Here is a 22,643-nt window from a genome sequence, read left to right on the forward strand (position 1 = left end):
GACAAGGTGAGAAATACCCAACCTGTTTGTCGATGAACTCCCTGGTGTCCTTCTCAATGTGTCCTTCGTACAAGTTGGTGGTCATGTTCATTAGACCAATCTTTGACAGTCCAAAGTCTGTCAGCTTAATGTGCCCCATGGAGGTAATTAACAAACTACAAACAGTGCAAGCACAGAAATGTTTTAAGTTACATTAAGTGGGAACCCCCAATCACAAAGCTCAGATTTAGCAAAAATATCAAAAGCTAAAAGTTTCAAAACTTCAGCTCCAACTTTTAAAGAAGGTATAAAAATTATGAAAACTTGGAAGTAATCATTTGCTACCTCAAAGCAAATGTGAAATGTGAGGGAAAATTCTCTATCGTGATTAGTGGGGTACTCACTTGTCAGGTTTGAGATCTCTGTGTACAATGCCATAGTTGTGAAGGTATTCTAAGGCCAGGACAGTCTCTGCAAAATACATCCTTGCCATGTCCACAGGTAGAGGACCAATGTTCTTCAATAAGTTGGCACAATCCCCACCTTAAAATTTAATGAAGGCCATAAAGATAGATAGCCAGGTTAGATGGTTTGTTTAGGGTTCCTTTCAGGTATGTAAAATGTGTACTTCACATAAAAGTATTTTAGAGTACAGCAGTTCTGGCAAATAAACACTTGATGGAAAGGCATGACACTTGTTGTTTTTACCTTCCACATACTCCATAACCATACAGAGGTGCCTTCGTGTTTCAAAAGAGCAGAACATCGAAACCACAAATGGGTTTTCAGCAAATGTTAGAATATCTCGCTCTACAAAGACCTGCTGGATCTGGTTCCGTAAAATCAGGTTCTGCCTGTTAATTTTCTTCATGGCAAAACGTTGACGGGTTTCCTTATGGCGCACCAGAAATACAGCTCTGTATCGAAGGACAGAGAAATGAAAAAGAGAGGATACAGAAAATAAAGAAAAACAGTAAAATAAAGCTAATCATTAATGTGAAGGAAACTAAATTGAGAAATTTATCAGGGGAACCATCAGTTCAGATTTAAAAAGAAATTGCTCACACAAGTTCTCAGTGTAAACACAACAATACTGCAACTAAACATCCTCATTTTAGTTTCTTTTCTTCTTTTATTAGGCAATGATACAGTCAAAATCTAAGAAGTCTGTCTTACTCACCCATAAGCGCCATTGCTAATGAGCTTGATAGTCTCAAAGTCACTCTCCAGTGGTTTCCTACGAGGAGGAGTGCAGGCTGCACGGCTCTTTGTCATACAAATAAAATTGAAAAAATTACAGAAACAGTGTTGCATTACTTGGAAAAAGCCTGCATTCATAAAGTGAAGGTGTCTGCTTCAGAAAAAAATGATTCATTACAGATTTGTAACTGTACCACTTGTAGCTCATACCTGTAGAAGTGTTGTATCTCCAGAGTCATCAGACTCTCTGCTGGCTGACCTGTGACTCGGGCTTGTCTGCTCCAGATGAACCATCTCTGTAATAGCATCACACACAAAAAGCTTAACATTGGCAGAATTGTATTAGAGTGTTTTAGTTTATAATTTGCTACTTCAGATTCAATATTAGGTTGTTTTAATTTAGTTGAAAGAAGATTACTGTTAATCCAAGCTTCCCCTTAATATAGCATAGTCATGTTCTTCCATTAGTACTGTTATACTGACTGTAGTGGCAGTGTTTTTTTATGTTATCATCAAAGAAAGGAAAAATGCAATCAGCTTAAAAGAAGGAAAGACAAGCTAAGACTGTGGAAAATCATGGGGACAGTTTGCTCATGTCATCTTTTATCACTTCTTCAGGTAATTGTATACTTATAGAATTCACAGATTTAGAGAACATAAGATTAGTTCTGTTCTGACAAATGTACAGTAGAAATGTATTTACATACATCTGGAACAGAAAACACAGTATAAGTGAAACAAAAGACAGTAACATACCTAAATGGAAGACATAATACACAAAATAATTTCTAAAAAGTGATGTACCTTCCAGGGGATCCCTGGTGAGGCCAAGCTGGCTGATGATATATCTCGGAATATCAGTTTTAATGCCCTGGCCCACTTTGGCGTGACCCTCAGCAGCTTCCAAACGTTGGTAAAACTCCTCTGGATCAAACTCCTGGAGAAAATAGAGACATGTTGTAGTTTTCTTGTTTTTACACAAACTTACAGCATTATATAGATTACTTTAGCTTTTCCAATATATTTCAAACTATACAAGATGACATATATTCTGCTTTATAAAGGTTTCTGAAACAGACATTAAGTTTTCATACAGTAAGGTTGAAGTATTAAACTGAGTACATTGTTTTGGCTTTCAAACTAGTTGGACAAAGATTTGGGCTAATTTTAGAACCTGAACACTCCTAACTCATGGCTTACAGCTCAAAATAACCTCCTGCCCAGAGAAACAATCCTGCTGATGGTTTATTTTAACAGGCAACTGTGTTCAACAAATCATATACTTACTGCTGCATATCAATTTATGTGAGCCAGTTATCATACCTGGATTTGCAATAACAGGTTGCTCAAGGCTTTAAGCTGGTGGACATTATGTTGATATTGTGTAACTCTTGCACCTGTAATCACTACTGTGCCTGACAGTGAAACTCACCAAACACTCCAGGAGTCTGGCAGGCCTGGAGATGATGATAAGAATCTTCTTAACCAGCTTGGTGATGATGGTCACCTCCTCACTCTCTGAACGCTCATACGCCTAATCAAGAAAAAACAAAGGGTAATGGATTATCAGTCTGACTTACTCCAAGTGGCACAAGTCATGACCTGGGAAATCTCATTCACAGAGGTTGTGTGCCCTGTCTAGTTCATACTATTTTTAGCAACAATTTCATCTCCTTACATTATCTGTTGCTGATTCAAGAACTTGTGGCTGGTATTTCAACATCTTGCATCAATGATTCTGCTCACTGCCGTGCCAGATTTAAAAATAAGAAAGATACTTGCACATTCACTTTCATTAACACTGCTTGCATATCTTAGTCTAACATTGCCTTGCCTTGGTCAAACCGCAGATTGGAAATCTGTCTTGCAGAGGTGGTGAAAGAGTGATGTCATTTAGAGTTCAGGTAAGTAACATAATAGTTTGTAACTGGGCTTTATGCCTTTAGAGTTTGAGATTTGGTTCTAAAAAAAAGTATAGCCTTCCAAAAGTTAAAATAACATTAATAAACAGTAACTCTAATTACAGCAGCAGAGGAACACATTTAAACAATTAAACATATGAACATAATTGACCATTAGCTTTAAATTAGCTGGCCACATACATTTCGGGGCCAAGATAAAAAAAATTATTGCAGAAATTTGTATTTAGTTGAAATTATAGATATGAAATATCTATCCTGGTTGAATATTGTACCACCGAACAGAAATCTACGTGAATGGCTAAATATTCACTCTAAAAGAGTGAACTGAATTATGTTTCCTAAAAATATGATTGTGAAACATTTACTGAAGATTAGAAACACTCACCTCATGTAGCAGCTTCTCCAGTTTCTCCTGCAGCTCCACAAAGTATCTGGAGGTGACTAGGCCTTTCTGGGACTTGTCCAGACAGTCTCTGGCCAGCTCCACCAGCTGGTGCTGAATGAATCCCAACACACCATCAGCCAGGGGCAGAGCAGTTTCTGGGGAACACTCTGCAATGATGTCAAGAAGCAGACCTTCCATCTGGGCTGTTGCCTAGGAAACAACCAAAATCGGACTGATCATCTATAATGGTCATCATAGTATTACCTATAATCATATAATTTCTTTAAATCTCGTCGGTATGTAATTTTACCACAAAAGTTTAAATCTTATGTTCTGGTGTCTATGTTTAACACCAGTTTAAATATATAGCAAATACAGCTGAGAGGAAAAAAAAAAGGAAGGTATAACTATACCTTAGGAAAACGTTCTTTGTAGACATGGTTCATCATGACAATTTCACTGTCAAATGTTCCACAGGTTCGTCCAGGGCTGGAGGAGAACCAGGCAAAAAAACACAAATCAATAAGTATTATTTACTTCGGACTTTAGAAATTTAGCTGACTAAAACCCTGGTGAAGTTTTCTCTCTGACAAATTTGTTAGATGGTTGTGGAATATAATTTCATATCAATGAATCATGTCATGTCAATTGAGCCACATTAACAACCATCGGTGTCTTTGCTGGTTGATTTACTGTCAAGTAAAGTCAACATAAATTTGACTTAACAATTTACTTATAACAATAATTAACCATAATGTTTCAATAAGCTTTAAATTAGAATCCTAAATGTTATATTTTTTAAATCTCTAAATAAAAAGGAGGAACAATTATAAATCCTCTTTCCTTTGAGTAGTAAATAACCACTAGATCTAAAGATATGAAAAAGTATCTAGAACCTTCTCTGCAAACCACAGAATGGTTAATTATAGGTCTATGTGAGTGAGTGTTTGTGTGTGTGTGTGTGTGTGTGTGCACTTTGTGCAACAGTACATGTGATCAAGTGGCACAGGCAGAGACACGCTGTAGAAAAACAACCACATCAAGATGTTGCCAACACCCTCTGCAGCCCATCATAAAAGTCTCCAGCAACAACAAAACTCCCCACCCGTTGAGCAATTTAGAGGGCTTGTTTAAGTGTTTAATGAGAACTGAGATGCTGAATGATGAGGAAATTCTATACTCTAATCCAGGGTGTCACTGGTAACCAACACAGTGGCTTTCTCCGGAGCCACATAAAATAATTATTGCATCATATTCTAATCCTTTGAGCCAGTATTTCATCATTTAAAATCGTACATGAAAGCCCTACCCCTCACTTTAAGTTGAACAAAAAATTATTACCAAACTTTACATTGCTGGTTTTCATTTCTGTATAGAATTCTGCTGCTAAGTAGCAGATTTAAAGGGCTTCAGTACTGCTAACAGTTCATTTTGTAACACATAAAATTATTTAAATCCACATTTGGTTAACCAGCAGTTTAATTAAGCAGCAGAATTGTTCAAGTACTACAGCAACAGCAGAGCATCATCACACTGCAGTGACAGTAAGTCATGCCTCTGGGCTAGGTCAATAAATGTTAGGTAACAGGAAAACAGTAAAGTCAGAGAGAAACTTTGGTTCGGTAATGAAACATTCAGGGATCAGGTTGAACAGGTGAGCTAATCAGTTACCCATTGAACTACAGTATTGGCTTAATATGATATTTAATGAGAAAGCCTTAGTCTTGTTACTTGGTTTACTAACACATAGCATATAAGGGCTGATGTTTTGAAACTAGCCTAATGACATATATAAATTTGGTACATCTGCAGTATAATCACGCCAATTACTTTAAATCTGCTTATAATGGTGTGTTTATAACATTATCTTTAATTTTGCCCAAATTGCACTATTTCCACGGTTCAGTTTAACATTAAACAACAGAATTATTAAAGAGAGATGTTGTTAAAAGTAATTTCTCCCAGTGGAATGCTACTGAAATGTTTGTGGAACAAGCAGTTCCTATGACTAAGCTGTATATTAATGTATGATTTCAAACCAAGCAACCTGAGACTGCGTGATCGGACCCTGACAGAGGGTGAGGGGTGTGATCCTTCTTCATCCACCATGCTCTCGGTGCTCCGGAAATGTTTGAACAGAAAGTGGAGATCATCTTGTGTGGGCTGTAAGGGCAATTGGTGCAATAACTCCTGGGAAGAAGAGGACTGGAAGGGAAAAGTACACAGAGGATAAACAGAAATTAGGTATGCACAGATAGAAGAAAAAAGTGTGAAAAAAAATATAATTTTTCACAGTTGTATGCATGTCAGGTTTTGCTACTACTACTTTGAGGATATAAAATCCCATGTTAAAAGACTCTGATTGGAGAGTTACACCATTTACTCATCATCCTGTTAATACTCATTGTCCAAAAGGCTTTAATTTTCCACTATGGAACTGAATAAAATTTGGTATTAAGCTAGGATATGCTGAAAGTAAAATAAAACACAAATCCTGTTCTACTTTTATAAAGCAGACACAAGCTTTAGTGTTCTGCTCCCCTGAAGCAGTATATTTTTCCTGCTGCAACATGCCCTGAGGCCGGCAGCAACGGCTGTCGTGTTGGCCATGCATGCATTCTGTTTCTCTTTCCAAGCCAAAATGTGGCAAGCAGTCTGGAATTTATAAGTCCCATCTGGCTAGGATCTAGTGTATCACTGGACGAGGAGTAAAGGAAAGAGTGGCTCATCAGACTGGACAACAGAGAAAAGCCTAACAGAGATAAAAAAAATTAAAGAAAAAAAAACAACACACAAAAAAAAGAAAATAACTGAGAAAAGAGGATTAGAAAGACAACCTAAGGAGGAAACTAGAACTTAGCAAGAGCAGCATAAAGACCTCACTGACAGCAAGCCTGAAAGGGGCATTGTGTGGGGAGGGGTGACCTCACCGTCTCGTAGCCATGTGGTTGGCCATACAAAATTACAGCTGTGACACAGAAGCCGGGTATTGTGTTTTTTGTTTTTTTTAACAGCCAACTCCAGTTTCAATAATGACTTTGGAAGCGAAAATCTCAAGATAATCACCATAGAAACCATCAACAAATAGCTAATGGGTGTAGCTGGGCAGTTTGTTATGCATGCTTCACTTGATTTTTCCAGATTGGAAAAGCCAATGACAAAGTTTGAAGTACAGTACAATCCCAGCTCATTTGTGATCTCATCCGGGAAAAAAGAAACCAGAAGTTTGAATAATATCTATAATTTCCCTCGGTTTAAAGGGGCTATGCAGAATACCGCTCAAAGGATTTTGGTCATTTATTACCCAGGGATGGTAACATGGTAAAACGTTAACTAAAACAACGGTGAACTTTTTAAAATCAATTTTCAGTTCCCTCTAGAAACACTCTCTTGTTGAAATCAGCCAGAAAAACACAATACTGAGCAAAAGGTTGTGTATTTGGATTATCATTCATGTATAAAACTGTATATGTTTAACAGCATCTATAACTATACATCATTAATAAATAAAAAAATAAATCCTGGAAAGGGCATCTGATCATTCATTCCCATTTCCTCTTTGCAGTCGAAAGTGGGACAAAAGGAAGTTGATGAGTGATGCATCATCATTGGACATATGCTGTTATGGCTGAGTCAATAAAGGATACAACATCCATCTATAGTGATTTAATCGTATGGTTGATGAGATTGTCATGTAATAGTGTCTTATATTTTTTGTGTTAGTTATGTAAATGATTTCAGCTGTACATGTTCAGTTAAAATGCTCTGTGGGTCCCACAAGGTCTGTGTAAAGTAACAGAAGATTGAAAATAAATCTTTCGAATATGAAATAACCATCCTATGTAAACTTGAAAAGTTACTGTAAAAAGTTGACAGTTGCAATTGATTCCAACTAAGAAATGTTTCCCAGCAAAAATGTTTGAAAGAGCCAAAGAATATTTTAAACCCCCCCCACGAGAACAATCCACTCATCTGTTGTCATCATTAAGGATCCTCCGTAATCTTTTATTTTTGCCTAAATATGGCTATACACTGCAGTCGCATTCACTGTACAATCTGTCAGCTCATGATCCAGCCCCGTTCATTATACGTGGTTATCCAGATGAGAGTGGTGACTATTTAATGAGTACGGATCTTTTCAATCTGTAACATGGGCTTAAAATTGATCCCGAATTTTGGGGTGAATGGGAAGCTACATTGTAAAGCGCTTTGGATAAAAGCGCTATATAAGCGACTATTTACCATTTACCTTACATCCAATCCTTTGGAGACATTTTTGAAAATATTGCAGCCTAAAATGCCTGATTTTACAGCAGCTTTTCTAAAACAATTGTGATGCATGTGGTAAAGTTTCTATGATGTTTTAAATGGCAAAGACAAGTAGAATTCACAGGGAACTTGTAGGATTATTTGTTGCAATCACAACATCACAAATTCCTGGAGGGACTGCAAAGTGCAGCCTAGGAAATTAGGTTGATCATGATTTATAACATTTTAGAGTGAAACCTATACGTGAACAAGTATTCAGATACAATTGATTTGCTATCTTAGATTTTATAAAAGTGCATTTAATTTGCATATGAAGCATCACCTAGACCTATATACAACAAAATATTTTTTTACACAGTAAATAAATCCAAATTTAATGGGTGAATTTACATAAACTTAGCTCAGAGACAAAATTAGCAAGAACAAATGACATTTCATTTGACATTTACGATGAAATTTGTTATTTAAGCCTTCAGTCTGCAGACTCTACTTTGCTGATAATTGTTATGAAAATGTAGCCGCTTTTGACAGATTTAGTATGGTGTTCTCATAGCAGGTTTATTATTTTCACTTCTATCACATCTTTGGCATTTCCACTATGGACACCCTTACTAATCATGCAACTGCAATCACATGTTGAGCCCCAAGCCAATCATGTTTTCAACTCTACTCATTTTGCCTTTATTTCTGGCCATATTGTAATTCATGTGCATGTAGTCACATGATCAGCCCTAAGCTTTCTACTATTAACAAATCAATCTTTAATTTAGCCTAAATGAGTTGAGCAAATTAAGTGTGTGCACATCTTGCTCAAATACAAATGTATAGATATAGCATAGACTAAAATATGATCCAGGTGCAGAGTGCTGGAGTGTACAGTAATTCAACAAACATTAATACGTGTGTGTATTTGCTTTTAATATTTATACTGTGTCTTAATTGATGGGATTTACTGTAAATTCTCTAAGGAGTCCGCACCATAAGTTTATATTACACCATGGACTAATGACTAATGCTGTATAGTTACCATACATAACATAAGGCACTAAATACTTCCATGCCAGTGATTTGGAAAGAGATTGATTATCTGATAAAAAAAAATAAAAAATACCAGGCCTCGCAGACAGTGAGGGACACAGGAGGAGAAACATGCCAACACAAAGAAATAGACTCAGCTTACGGATACCGATGAACTTGGTGCATTGGTGCAATATCCAGAAGAGGGAACTGATGCCACAGACCACCTTCGCCCATCCACCCTGCAGAGACAAAACAGCAGCCCACTGCTCAGTGCTTACTTGTCCTTGTACATAAAACCTACACATCTTTTTGACTCACTCCAATCTTCAGTTTCAAGCTTTTATACATGCAAATCTCATTTTCAGATAAGATCTTCCCATGCAAGTTTAAAGCCTGAGTAGAAACATCCGATGATTGAAATGATTGAATAAAAAGAAGAAACACCAGTTTGGCATATTCTTACCTTTCAGTGCGAGCCAGTTGGCTACAGAAGGAAGATGAAAACACAAACAGAGAATAAGAGGGGAAGGGCAAGAAAAAGTGAGAAAAAATGAACACTGTTTTAATACAGAGGGAGGACCAGTCACAGTCCTGTTTGTCTGTCACTGCTTGCATTCAGTGTCGGTCTACTGCTGCTTAACACCTACCAAGCTGCAGCACTCAAAACCACAGAAACCTAACTTGTGACAAATAGACACACTCACATATGCAAACTAAGTACATTCAAACAGTGTCGTCAACAGCCATTTAGGTTACTAATACAAATATAAAACATCAATATTTATGTTGTGTGTGAAATTTCCACTTTGTGCCTCTATCTCCACTGTTGGATGTCACTGATTTCATCTTTGTTTTTAAACCATAAGCCATAAACGATTTCATCTTTCATTGATTTCATCTTTGTTTTTAAACCATAAGCCATAAACCATAAGCCAAAACCATCTCTTGGGACATAATGGCTCTGATCTGCAATCTGAGGATTAGTGATATTTGGTTCATATACGGCATGTATGTCATCTTCAATTTCTTTTTAAGTCACTTAGTACTGTTGCTAGTTAGTATAATTAGATACAAGTTTTAAATCAATGTAAAAATCGATCCCTAGAGCATACAGGGAAGAAAACTACCATGAGTAAGTGTCTGCACTCCTCACACCCTAAAGGTGAAAAAAGGCATCTTTAATGGTGAAAAGGAGCTGCAACTAAATGATTATTCCTCACCCTTGGGATGGTTTCGTGCCATGTTACTCCTTTATTTGCATTAAATAGACTTATTTATTCTTTGTGTGAATGCCAACTATTGTATTTCAGTCTAATTTGTGTGTAAAAGACAAAATAACAACAAAAACGCAGTGTTATATGACTTGTGTGAATGATAGATCAACCAAGTGGAGATATAAAAAGTCACAGCATTTGTATGTGTACTGACAGCTTAAAAGGTCTTAATCAATTTTGATGAGTCACACAAGAATCATGTATTGCAATTCTATCTGAAAACATCCCCAGTCTATGGTGCAATATGTCATACCGCATGGCTGTATTAAATGCAACTCCATAACAAGTGATGCTTGAGATAGTAAGCCTATACATTTACAGTACCATTTCATGACACAGAGGCAGCATATTGGTGAAGCTTCTACATATAAATATTTGTTGCCATCTCCTTTGGAATGAGTCTATATGTTGGTTTTGTGCCTAATTCTCCTTACTAGAATGTTGGTAACACTATTTTCTGCTACTGAAACATGATACCAGTTTTACTGTCTTTACATGGTTGAAGGAGGAGTGATGAGAGGGGAAGTTCTGCAAGTATTCCACATAATCACAGCAGCTCAAAGTAATGAATGCATGTACTGGCTTGCTGCCTTAATTGGCTTGACAAATGCTAAGATCCATGTCCAGCATGGGACCTTGGGGCATTTCAGCTGGTTGGCTTGCTTGAATATTACCTCATTTAGCTATAGGGGCCCAATTAATGAACAGGGTATGTTTTTGATATCCAACTGGAAAAAAAAATTGCCCTGGGAAAAATACGCACACACACCAAAGAAATTACAATCTAGCTATATTTTCTTTCTGTAGAAAATAAGTGAGCATTATAGATACTATATTTATGTTTTGAGATGGTTTTGGCTTAGCTGCAAATTAACCCTGCTGGGAAAAATTCACCAATTCATCCGTTTGCATAAAATACTATAGATACTGTAATATGTAATAAACATATGCACCTAATTGGGAGCCGATGTTTTGAATTCAATTCATGTTAGCAGTTCTCCAGTTTATGTAAATAATAAAGAAAAAAACTACTGTAGTAAGATGTAAGCACCTTAGACCAAGTCAATTTCAAAAAACATCCAAGTTCATTCATACCTGCGGGCAAACTGGAAATTTGCAGAGCTGCTGGCCGAGACATTTCTGGGACTCTCTGAAGGGCTGCTGCCAGCTGAGGAATAGCATGCATGCGCGCACACACACACACAAAACAGTAAACTTTAAAAATCTGTAAACGCTGAAGGAAACTATGTATATAACTATTTATGTGTTGTATACAAGTCCTGGTGTTGATGACAATCATACACTCAGAAAAAAAGATTTTTATGTTAACTCCTGAACACAAACTTTGGATACACCCAGAGGGACTGAAAGAATTAATGAGTATCCATGTAGCTTTTATGACAGCTAAATGAGTAACCTAGAGAGTACCTGTGGCAAGTGGGAGAGGTGAAAGTGGTCTTGAGAGTGTGGGAGATGGGGAGCCAACTGCCAAACTCCTTCTCTTGTTGTTACGGGAACTGTAGGTGGAGGCAAAAAACACAAGGGAGAAAACATTTCATTATGCAAAAACACAATTGCCCAGTAGCACATATTCTTTATCAGTCTTTCTTCTGTGCAATAAATCTTTGCATACAAGAAAACATAGTTAACCTATGAGCTTTATAGGGCAAATGCTGATAACTGTAAGGATAATGGTAATATTGTTTATAAGCACAGTATAACTGCCTTACCTTTGGATGATGATTTAGCAATAATTAAACCAATTATTCTGTTCTAGTCCTCTGAAAAAACAAATTAAAATAACCTCTGACCTCAAACATTACCAAAACATTGGAAATGCCACTATTAAAGGAGCCTGAACTACGTAGTATTGTATAACAATGGAGCATTAACAATTGTGTGTAATTTAATGTGAGAGAGTGGGAAAAAGTTTTGTGAAATGTTTTTATATGTTCGTCTGCACTTTTTAAAAAAACATGCGGCCTTGTTTTTTAAGTCATACAAAGGGTATTATCTGACATACTTAAAAGCTGGCAGATGCAAAGTTTCTTTAACATTCAAATGTTATTTCGACCACATTCTGTGTGTTTTTGTACAAATGGTGCCTGCAGGTTTCTTCATGCCTGAGGGATACTCTTTGGGATAAGTCTTCATTCAGATGAGAAGCTGAGCTCTTAATTGTTTAGTGTTTCTACGTTAAAATTCTGTAAAATTCCATCATGCCCTTAGTTTTATTCCACTGATAACATTGCAATCTCCCTTTCTCTCTGGCAGTGACCTAAAATAATTTAGGGGCTGAGACAACAACAGAGCCTGACGTTTCTGGGTCGGTGCTGAGACACATTAAGACAGAATATGGCCCCCAACCCAAAAAGACAGAGAAGCCAAAGTTTCAGAACAGGTTGAGCAAATACGTGCTTGACTTTGGGTTATACTGCATTATGGGCATATATTATTATGTAATTATCACCAAATAAATAAAAAGACACTTTTCCCACTGAGCAAAAAGATTGCATGAAATCAACACTATATCATCATGACCACAAGAGAACTTTCTCAAGAGCTAGCAGTGAAATGGCTACTTAAACGTGGGACCAACAGATGTGAATTGTTGGTGCCTTGAAGGCCATGAAGTAGGATTAATATAGGTCACTGTGAAGTTCATCTAAAGCTTTCACATGCCTGCTCATGATAAAGGACAGTATATACTTTCTGAGCTTGATTCAAAGCCAGCCTGGGTTGAATGGGTTACATGACTGATTCATTTTCCCTAGCTACATGAAAAACATTGACATACAAAGGCTGTACAGTAGTTGGGAGGAAACCATAATACACATGTAAACTGTAAAACCATTATCATAACTTTATGTTGAGAAACAAATCCATAACTGTATCCATATATCAAGTCCAAGTCCTCATTCATTTCAATTATTCAAGTACTGAATATTATGCATTAACTTATAAACTGCACTGTCAACTGTTTATTCTGTTGTGCATTATTATTAATGTCTATTACACTAATGATATTTCCACATAATGACTTGTAAATAACTGTTTATAGTTTCTGTTGAAACTTAACATCTGATAACACACATTCATCATGTCCACAGTACTCCCATCTGTACATTATTTGTCCATAGAACTTCCATATGTATATTATGTCCATAGTACTTCATCTATATATTATGTCCATAGTACCTCCATCTGTGTATTATTTTATCCATAGTACTTCCATCTATATATTAGTCCATAGTACTCCACATGTATATTATGTCCATGATAGTGCCTATCTTGTACATACTGTACACGCTCTATATGTTGCGCTTATTATTGTGCTTCTGGTTAGATACTAAACTGTATTTTGTTGCCTTGTACTTGTATGTGTGTCATGACGATAACGTTTTATCTAATCGAATCGAACCTAACAGGATTAGTCTACATTTGTCTGTGACAAAAGAGATCAAACAGAAATTCCAATGAGAGCACTGTAAACCGATTGAGGGCACGAAAGGTAAATTATTTCTGCAATACTAAGTGAGGGCTGATGACACCGTTACCTCAAATAAGCGCAGCACATTAACAACATCAGTGTATCGATCAATACTTCGTGTCGCTTTATGCGACAGCTGGCAGCAGACAATGCAGTCTGCCCACACACACACACACAATGCAGTCTGCCCGCACACACAAACACCACTGTGCGATGGCCACGTTTTTTCTGTCGGAAACAAAAAGTAGGGCGGATGTAACCGACACATACTGTAGCGTAGTGTAGGCTATCACAGACACCCCGGTGACTTTAGCAGCATGAGATATACGCGGATAATGTTACCAGACACTGAGATGGGGTTGCTGGGAATCAAATAGCTCAACACAGACGTTCAACAAATTGCTTTTTGCCACACAGCTAATGGCACAGCGGGAAGCTAATGACATCTACATGCAGAGCAGCCCTTTTCCTTTTGCGGCAATTCAGTCAGGTCTATGCCGAGTTTGTCTGAATATCACGTCTCTTATAGAAGCAGGCTGTGTTGCCTTTACCTTTTTGATCTTTTCATCATGGCCCCAGTCACAAAACTAGTTTTGTAGCTCGGCAACACCGTCCAGTAGTAGTTCTGGTCAGACATGGCGGTGATGACTGACGAAGTCAATCCAGATGTGAGAACTATCCTCTAGTTAAAGAGGGAGCATCGTGTAAACAGGTTCTCCGGTGAGTTGTTGTTGCTGGTTGGGGTTAGCCAGCTAACGTTAGGCCAAAACGCAGTGTCCAACGGCAGAAACTCCATTCAGCTTGGCTACAAAGTGACCCCAGACCCACGACACAGCATCTCGCTGCTACTGAGCTACTGTAATGGCCATGTCCGCGCTGCCTTTTCTCCGTGTTAGAAGCAAATATTATATCCAAAGCATTTCGTCTTTAGCAAAACGCATCATTATCGAGGTACTGCTTCGCCAAAATACATAGGATGATACAAACTTTCCAACAGCAGCGCCACACTGCGCAACTGCGTGAGCTTGCGCCGGAGGAGGAGCTAATCTAGTGATGCCTTCCATCACTGCCGGGTATTTTGGGTGTAACGACTGGAACGCAAATGAACCACCGAAAAGAAGAAAGAGGTGAAAAGTATGTATTTTCAGGGATACCTTAATCCCACCGGTACTTATGCGCTTATGTAATAATATCTGAAAGAGAGGTAAGACATGCATAGCTTGCCACGTCGAGGTTACATCAATCACTTTTGAGTTTACGAGCAGTCATAAACGTTGCATTTTTGCCGTCAGTGTATAGCAACATGCCCATGTGATTTTCATTTTAAGGTCTGTTTCAGAGCATATTAACAGGAACCAAGCCACTGTTTATAATAGAACTAAAATGAAAACTAGGCTACTATAAAGCAATTTATTCACGTGTTTTCGTTATTAATAAGAAACAATAACTTGAGGTTCAAAGGTAAATTATTTTTTATTTTTTGTATATTAGTCACTCGTAAATGATTCAGATCATCAACAAATGTTAATATAACACAAGGATACCCAAGTAAATACAAAATGCAGTTATTAAATGATAATTCCATTTATTAAGAGGAAAAAGCTGGCCAAACTTGCCTCGCCCTATGTGAAGTAATTGCCCCCGCCCCTGCTCAATCATGAATCAACTGTGATTACTGCCAGACCTGTTGAATCAAGTAATCACTTAGATAGAACCTGTATGAGAAAGTTAAGCATCCTAAAAGGATCTCAAAAGGCAACACATCACATGCGATCTAAGTGGAAAGCTAAGTAAAGGACAGAGGTGAGCATTTGTGAGCAGCAGTATGGTTTCATGCCTAGAAAGAGTCCAACAGATGCTTTGAGGATGCTGATGGAGAAGTACAGGGAGGGTCATAGGCATTTGCATTGTGTCTTTGTGGATTCAGAAAAGCATATGACAGGGTGCCGAGAGAGGAGCTGTGGTATTGTATGAGGAAGTCTGGAGTGGCAGAGAAGTATGTTAGAGTGATGCAGGACATGTATGAGAGCTGTAAGACCGTGGTGAGGTGTGCTGTAGGTGTGACAGAGGAGTTCAAGGTGGAGGTGGGTCTACATCAAGGATCGGCTCTGAGCCCCTTCTTGTTTCCTCTGGTGATGGACAGGCTGACAGAGGAGGTTAGACAGGAATCTCCATGGACTATGATGTTTGCGGATGACATTGTGATCTGTAGCAAGAGCAGGGAGCAGGTGGAGGAAAATCTAGAGAGATGGAGGTCTGCCCCGGAAAACAAAGGAATGAAGCTTACCCGCAGCAAAACAGAATACATGTGTGAGAATGATAGGGACCCAGGTGGAACGTTGAGGTTACAGGGAGCAGAAGTGAAGAAGGTGCAGGACTTTAAGTACTTAGGGTCAATGATTCAGAGCAACAGAGAGTGTGGATAAGAGGTGAGGTGGTGTGTTCTAGCAGGTTGGAACGGGTGGAGAAAAGTGTAGGATGTGTTGTGTGATAAAAGAGTATCAGTGAGAATGAAAGGAAAGGTGTTCAGGACGGTGGTGAGACCAGCGATGTTGTTCGGCTTAGAGACAGTGGCACTGAAGAAAAGACAGGAGGCAGAGCTGGAGGTAGCAGAGCTTAAGATGTTGAGGTTCTCTTTGGGAGTGATGAGGATGGACAGGATCAGGAATGAGGACATCAGAGGAACAGCTCATGTTAGATGTTTTGGAGATAAAGTCAAAGAGGCCAGATTGAGGTGGTCTGGACATGTTCAGAGGACAAAATGTGAATATATTGGTAGAAGGATGCTGAGGTTGGAGCTGCCAGGCAGGAGGTCTAGAGGAAGACCAAAGAGGAGATTTATGGATGTAGTGAGAGAGGACATGAAGTTAGTTGGTGTGAGAGAAGAGGATGCAGAGGACAGGTTTAGATGGAGGCACATGATTCGCTGTAGAGACCCCTGAAAGGGAACAGCCAAAAGGAAAAGAAGAAGAGTCCAGAAAGGATTACAAAGCCATCCCAGTTCTCTGGGACTACAGCAAACCACGGTTAGAGCAAATATTTACAAATGATGAAAACTTGGAACAGTGGTGAACCTTCCTAGGAGTGGCCTGCCTACCTAAATTACTAAAAAAGCAGAACAACAACAACTCATCTAGGAGCTCATTCAAGAACCCAGACCAGCATCTAATGAGCTGCAGGCCTCCGTTAAGGTCAGTGTTTATGATTTAACAACGAGTAAGAGACTGGGCAAAAATGAGATCCATGGGAGAGTTCCAGGGAAAAAGCCATTGCTGACCACAAAGAACACAGAGGATCATCTCAGATTTGTCAAAAAACATCTTGATTATCCCAAAAACATTTGGGCAAATTTCTGTGGACTGATGAGTTAAATGAAAGTTGAAAGTTGAATGATTTGGAAGGTGTGTGTCCATTTTTTGACAGCAGTGGTGTGATGGTCTAAAAAAAAGAAACCCAATTAAGGTTTTGGAGTGGCCAAGTCAATGTTTGGATTTAAAATCTGATTGAGATACTGTGATAAGACCTTAAACTGGCATAAACCAAATTTGCAAAAACCATCATGTTCCACACTTGATTGCAGTTGTCATCAAAATTCATTTTAATCTATGATATAACACTATAATGAGCTATTAAGGATATAATCAATTCTCTACTCGGACAAACAGCTTTTAACCCAAACACGTCTCCTGATGAAACACATGTAAGCTAATATTTCCTTGTTTACTGTAAGGGGAAAAGCTGTAAGTGAGCAATACAAATGCTTCAAAAACTTGAAAAAAATTTAAATCTTTCAGATGTGTACTACTGCTAGTGTTTTCTGTGACTCTGACATTTCCTCTGACTCACAGACAGTTCACCAAACACAAGGGAAATTCCCTGCATGTGTTAGTTTTGTTAAGGAGACTGATGTGGTTCTTAGTTGGCCAATATCCTTGTGAACAGCAAACTAACAGTCAAGTTAATTTGGGCTGCTCATGTGTTTCACTCCTCTATTGGTAAAATTTCATTGGGACTGTGCAAAATTTGTATCTGTCATGAGCTGATTACGGCTAAATTCTACACAGGGAAAAGATAGAGATAACTAACACCACCTCGGACTACTAACCTGTAAGAGGATTTTTAGAAACAGATGGGCAACTTATTGATTCTCACACACTGGGAAGATTTCCTGCCTGCAGAAGCTCTCCCACCGTCAGAATATCTGGGTGATTTTATACCATATTTCCATTTCTGCTCTCCTAAAACCTGTCTGAGAAGTGGGGATGCTCAGTCTGTCAGAAAATCCTCTTAAGCATCTTCAGATGTTGCTTAATCCTGAAGATTCTTTCAGAGCTTCCAATAAATGTATACTGAAAAAAATGATTGCATGCATGCACAATAAACAAATAAGTGACAGACACCAGGCAGGAGGTCTAGAGGAAGACCAAAGAGGAGATGTATGGATTTAGTGAGAGAGGACATGAAGTTAGTTGGTGTGAGAGAAGAGGATGCAGAGGACAGGGTTAGATGGAGGCACATGATTCGCTGTGGCGACCCCTGAAAGGGAACAGCTGAAAGGAAAAGAAGACACCTGGCTGGACTGCTTTGAGGAGAAGGGAGGTGAACATATAGTAGACAGACAGACTAAGAGGGCACAGAATAAATAAGATAATAATACTTACACATTTCCCCTGCGAGGGAGACTCAGTTCTTTCTGGAAAAGGAGAAAAGGAAAAGATTTAATTAAGAATAACTTACAAACATTATTGGGTTTTTTTTTGGTATTTCTAGGAATGCAGACATCAGCTGTTGCTCTTTGCGATGTTTATTGTTTGACCAGAGTGCTTTGTGACAAATCAATATGTTTATTTAATCAAGGGACAAATTCTAAAAATATGTTTTAGTACTACTCTGCTTATATGAAAACACACTGCTTCAAAATAAACACTGATGACAGTGAGAAATTGTTTTTGTCTCAGCATTTATTCATAAAGTGTATAAAAAGTGTTTCTGTCACTTCTGCTTATCTTCATTTTTGTGCATTGTAAATATCATTTCCTGCAGCATGGCCTAGTTTCATGCATGATAACTCGGTTTTAAGTTCCAGTGATTTAATGGCCGGGATGTACAAAAACCCACTTGCCTTGCTCTTAAATCTAAACTGCAGATGAATGTAAAGAAGAAGATGAAATGGATGGATGATGAAGAATGTATGGCTATAATTGAAAAGAAACACCAAGTTTGGGCTGGTGAGTCTTTTAACCCCAACCCATCACCTCCTCCACAACAGACGCACAGTAGAAACAATGCAGCTTTCAGTACTTCATTTATGCACAAAATACACAACTGAATGAACTGGAGGACAAGAAAACCCCACTTCATTATTCCCATTTTGGACATTCCTCAGAAATAAACATGGTACCCTCAAGAAGATTAAAGGGATGTTTCTGCCAATCATAATGGAAAACCGTTGGGTTTTGTGCTCCTATCACCAAGGCAACTAGATTCTCCAAAGCGCCGATGGAGATCTCAAAAATAAATACACAAGACCAGCTCCACTGTACAGACCTTAGATTCATAAACTGCGTTCTGTGCGTTAATTGCTACAATTCCCGGACTCCGGATGGTGCCATTTCCTGTCCTGATTGATGGACATCAGACAAGATGACTTTGTTAATCAATGAAAAAGTCGACATAATGTAATCAGGAATAAAGAATAAATGTAATAGGTTTTAAAATAAATCGCAGGCTATATAGCGAATCAGCAGCTAAACAAGAAGAGAAATCGTGGAGAAGTCCCTCGCATCATTATTATTAACGTATTCTTCGTTTTCTTGGAACCCTCGTCTGAGGCTGTCAAGACAATTTCATTTACCTGCAGACCTCGGCGTCTCAGGATATTTGGCTCATCCATCATAGAAGACAATAGCAGACACACCAAATCGGATCTCCGATCAGCCCATGCTGCGCTCCGTCCTCTCCCCGGGAGATGATAGTCCTCCTTTCTGCTGCTACCGCCACTGCACCACCAACACTACCACCTTCTCCACCTCCTCCTCCTTGGGCCGAGCTGCACGATCGACATCGGCTCCCGATCACCTGATCGAGAGGGGAGGGAGGAGATGGAGAGGGAGGGTGTCAGGCTAGACCTTGAAATTAGAAGTTGTGTCGTCCCCACAAGCAGCTTATTCATATTCTGTGACGAGCTCTTAATACTGGTTAAACTTGCATTTGCTAGGTCAAAGGCCATAACTACACAAACACTGAAAGTATCAAGTTTCTTCCACGTCACTGCATGCCTCAGAGAGATGGTCCGACTGGGTCTAGTGTGCTCTCGTCAGTCCTACGTGGTCACTATGATACGGGACTGTCTGTAACCTGCAGGTGCAAAGGCATGAAGTGGACATCAGAGCACTAAACCCCCCACACAAACACATGCCTTCCTCTTGCCCTCCATATGTTCTGCCACAGGCAGGACAGTTGGCTGCACACTAGCCAGTCGCAGTTAATGTCAAATAACATAGTATCACTGTGGTGAAATGAAAGCTCTACAGAGAGAGGATGAACAACAATTGTTCTTTGAAGCGGTGAATGATCTGAGCCCGTCACGCAGTGGCACGATGTTTTTCCATATACAACAATGGATGAAGTCTGTTGTTCTGGTCCTCTCACATGTCCTTTTATGTAAGTTGGAGGGGACATGAATTCTTCCTTGTTCTCAGAAGTCAGAGTGATTTAAATCAGGTGTCAAAAGAGCATTTATCATAAGCAGCTCAGAAACACTTGCAGTGAGTTTGTTTCATCTTGTGGTGTTTGAGTAGAATGCACACCAAGTATGATGGCAAATTATTAAGCTTTTATTCACAGTTTATCCCTTTTCTAGTTTGGGGTTATACATTGTTTTCTTTTTTTTTTTCTTATTTTGCTAATCATTTTGTTATTTATTTGTTTGGTTGAATTTTGGGGTTTAAAAAAGTCCTAAATAGTATAGTCTTATGTGAAATGTGTGTTGTATAGTGCTACACAACTGTTGTTTCCTGAGCTACCAAACAACATCGGCTTATTTAACATAAGATAAATATTGTGGAAAATATTCTGGAAATCAAAGGCTTTGCTCTTATACGCTGCCTGAAGAACTCTTCATCTTCATATGTGTTTCATATGTTAGTTGTCAGTTTCAGGTTTTCCCATGTTCCATGGTCCAAATTAAGCTGTGTACTATCGCTTTATGGCCACAAGGGTGCGTCACTGGTCTGTACACGACTCTCCCCTCTCAAGCGTGTCCGTTCCATTGCTACTGGCAATACAGTAGGGTTAACCCTTATAGGTGGAGAACAGCCTGAAAAAAGCGATGTATGGAAGATTAAATTAAAGAAAGAATGAATAAAAAGTTGTAGGGTGGAGTACAAATAGGCTACAGAAAACACCAGCTTCTGCACCTGTTTGAAATATATTTGCCATTAACACTTAGGGGTTAAGATTCAAATCTATCTAACAATAGCCTTATGGAGGCGTCTGATTTCTTCCAAATTAATTTTGCAGCATGTCAATGAATATTCATCCAGAGTTGTAAAGAACCACCTTCAGAGACAAGATCAAAGATTCCTGCGACAGATGGTATAATACCTACTTGAACCCTTATCTCAACATCATCATGTCAGTCTGGACACTGAGACAGATCAAATTCTCTGAAGTGCTTTCAGTACCATGGTAAACTGTGATGGTCACACCAAATCTGAATTCAATTTATATTTATCCTCTTGACCCCAAAATTTTAAATGATTGACAATGATTAGTTATAATGTTTTTTAAAAGCACCTTCACTTTACTTTTATGTCTTTAAGCTTTCACAACTCTAATTGCTCTGTGAATGTGGTCACAGCTTGCATGTCTGAGTGGTAAGCATGTTATTAGAGAAGTAACTTATCTTAAGGCTGTTTCCTGTTTGGCATGAGGCAACACAACAAAACAATTCAAATTTTATCCAGGAGTTTCTTTTAAATTATTTGCTATCCTGATATCATCTTTTAAAGGTGGAGGTCCAAGTACAAAGACAAAGGCAACCACTTCACAGTGCCATGACAAAAGTGCATAATCATATTCTTCTTTATCTGAGTTTATACCAGCTAACATCTCTGTAGGTTGTTATCTGAGTGTGTGATGAAACCCAGCAACATTCTAAAGGAACTTCTCTTTCAGGTCAAGTCTGTGGTTTTGTGCATTTTGTCTCTCGCTTTACAATATGCAATGAAAGAGAGGAAAAATAGAAACTGACATAGAATAGAGAGACAGACAGAGACAGTCTTACATGATGGTTTGAACAGCAGAGCCAGTTTGTGTTATGAGTCACATAAAACCTTTCACACACTTTCACCTTCCAAAGCAGTCTCACCTCACCAAGCACATGATTATTTCATCACCTTAGTGACTTACTGCACAGAAACTCACTGCACATCTTACTCCAATAGTAACTTCTTATTTTTACAGTTAGAGGAAATGGTGGGGATTTTGTAGCTTTTTGGCTTATGGCCCTTTGTTGACCGTATAACTACTTGTAAAAATATAGTGCCCTGTCAGGCGGTTTTATTTTCAAAACATTTACTTTTACTTTTTAAAAGCCCTTATGCTGTAACATTTTTATTATCTCTTTGCTGAAAGGCAGAATGTTATAATTTCTTGATCAAATTGTCCAGAAATCCACATTCATATTCATTTTCCATACTTGAAAGGGAAACATTTATCAGTCAACAATTGCGTCAGTTAGAAATGCCCTCAAGTACACAGAATAGGGTCAGTGACACAGAAAGCCACGTAAAAAGTTGAGTAAAGTACTTTGCCATCAAGTTGGAGAGACAGTTGTTGCCTGTCAAACAATGATGAACAAGTACAGTAAAGGTTGAAATCTCTTTTACTTTTATTCTATTTTAGTCTATTTTAACCATCATAGCATATGCATTACAGCAAATTTACAGGGTGCTCAGTTTAATCCTTGACAAACCCCTTACATTAGTTATGTGATGAAGTGATTACTAATAGATAAAGTGAGTTGTCATAGACCTTGTCACTGAACTCAAGTTGATTTAATCTTTCAACCGTGTAGACACATTTGTTTTAATCCGAGTTTT

General features: G+C 38.4%; 1 protein-coding gene across 4 annotated transcripts in view; it reads right to left on the minus strand.

Moving 5' to 3' along the window:
• mast3a (microtubule associated serine/threonine kinase 3a) overlaps positions 1-19,920 on the minus strand; it is a 30,380-nt gene extending 10,460 nt beyond the window's left edge. For 2 of the 4 annotated variants that reach the window (XM_067473930.1, XM_067473928.1), the window contains exons 1-15: positions 14,091-14,561; positions 11,478-11,566; positions 11,145-11,217; positions 9,239-9,259; positions 8,936-9,014; positions 5,534-5,691; positions 3,900-3,975; positions 3,487-3,696; positions 2,612-2,713; positions 1,984-2,116; positions 1,390-1,475; positions 1,160-1,245; positions 688-896; positions 384-522; positions 23-155 (exon numbers count right to left, since the gene is read on the minus strand). In XM_067473930.1, coding sequence (XP_067330031.1) covers positions 23-155; positions 384-522; positions 688-896; positions 1,160-1,245; positions 1,390-1,475; positions 1,984-2,116; positions 2,612-2,713; positions 3,487-3,696; positions 3,900-3,975; positions 5,534-5,691; positions 8,936-9,014; positions 9,239-9,259; positions 11,145-11,217; positions 11,478-11,566; positions 14,091-14,176 — 1,680 coding nt within the window. In that variant the 5' untranslated portion in view covers positions 14,177-14,561. Of the gene's footprint in view, positions 1-22; positions 156-383; positions 523-687; positions 897-1,159; positions 1,246-1,389; positions 1,476-1,983; positions 2,117-2,611; positions 2,714-3,486; positions 3,697-3,899; positions 3,976-5,533; positions 5,692-8,935; positions 9,015-9,238; positions 9,260-11,144; positions 11,218-11,477; positions 11,567-14,090; positions 14,563-18,200; positions 18,233-19,393 lie in introns of those variants that run through there. The other 2 variants (XM_067473932.1, XM_067473931.1) reach the window with 2 other exon arrangements.
• Between the last annotated feature and the right edge of the window lie 2,723 nt (positions 19,921-22,643).

This window comes from Channa argus, chromosome 14 (assembly GCF_033026475.1).
Source record: "Channa argus isolate prfri chromosome 14, Channa argus male v1.0, whole genome shotgun sequence".
Lineage (NCBI taxonomy): Eukaryota > Metazoa > Chordata > Actinopteri > Anabantiformes > Channidae > Channa > Channa argus.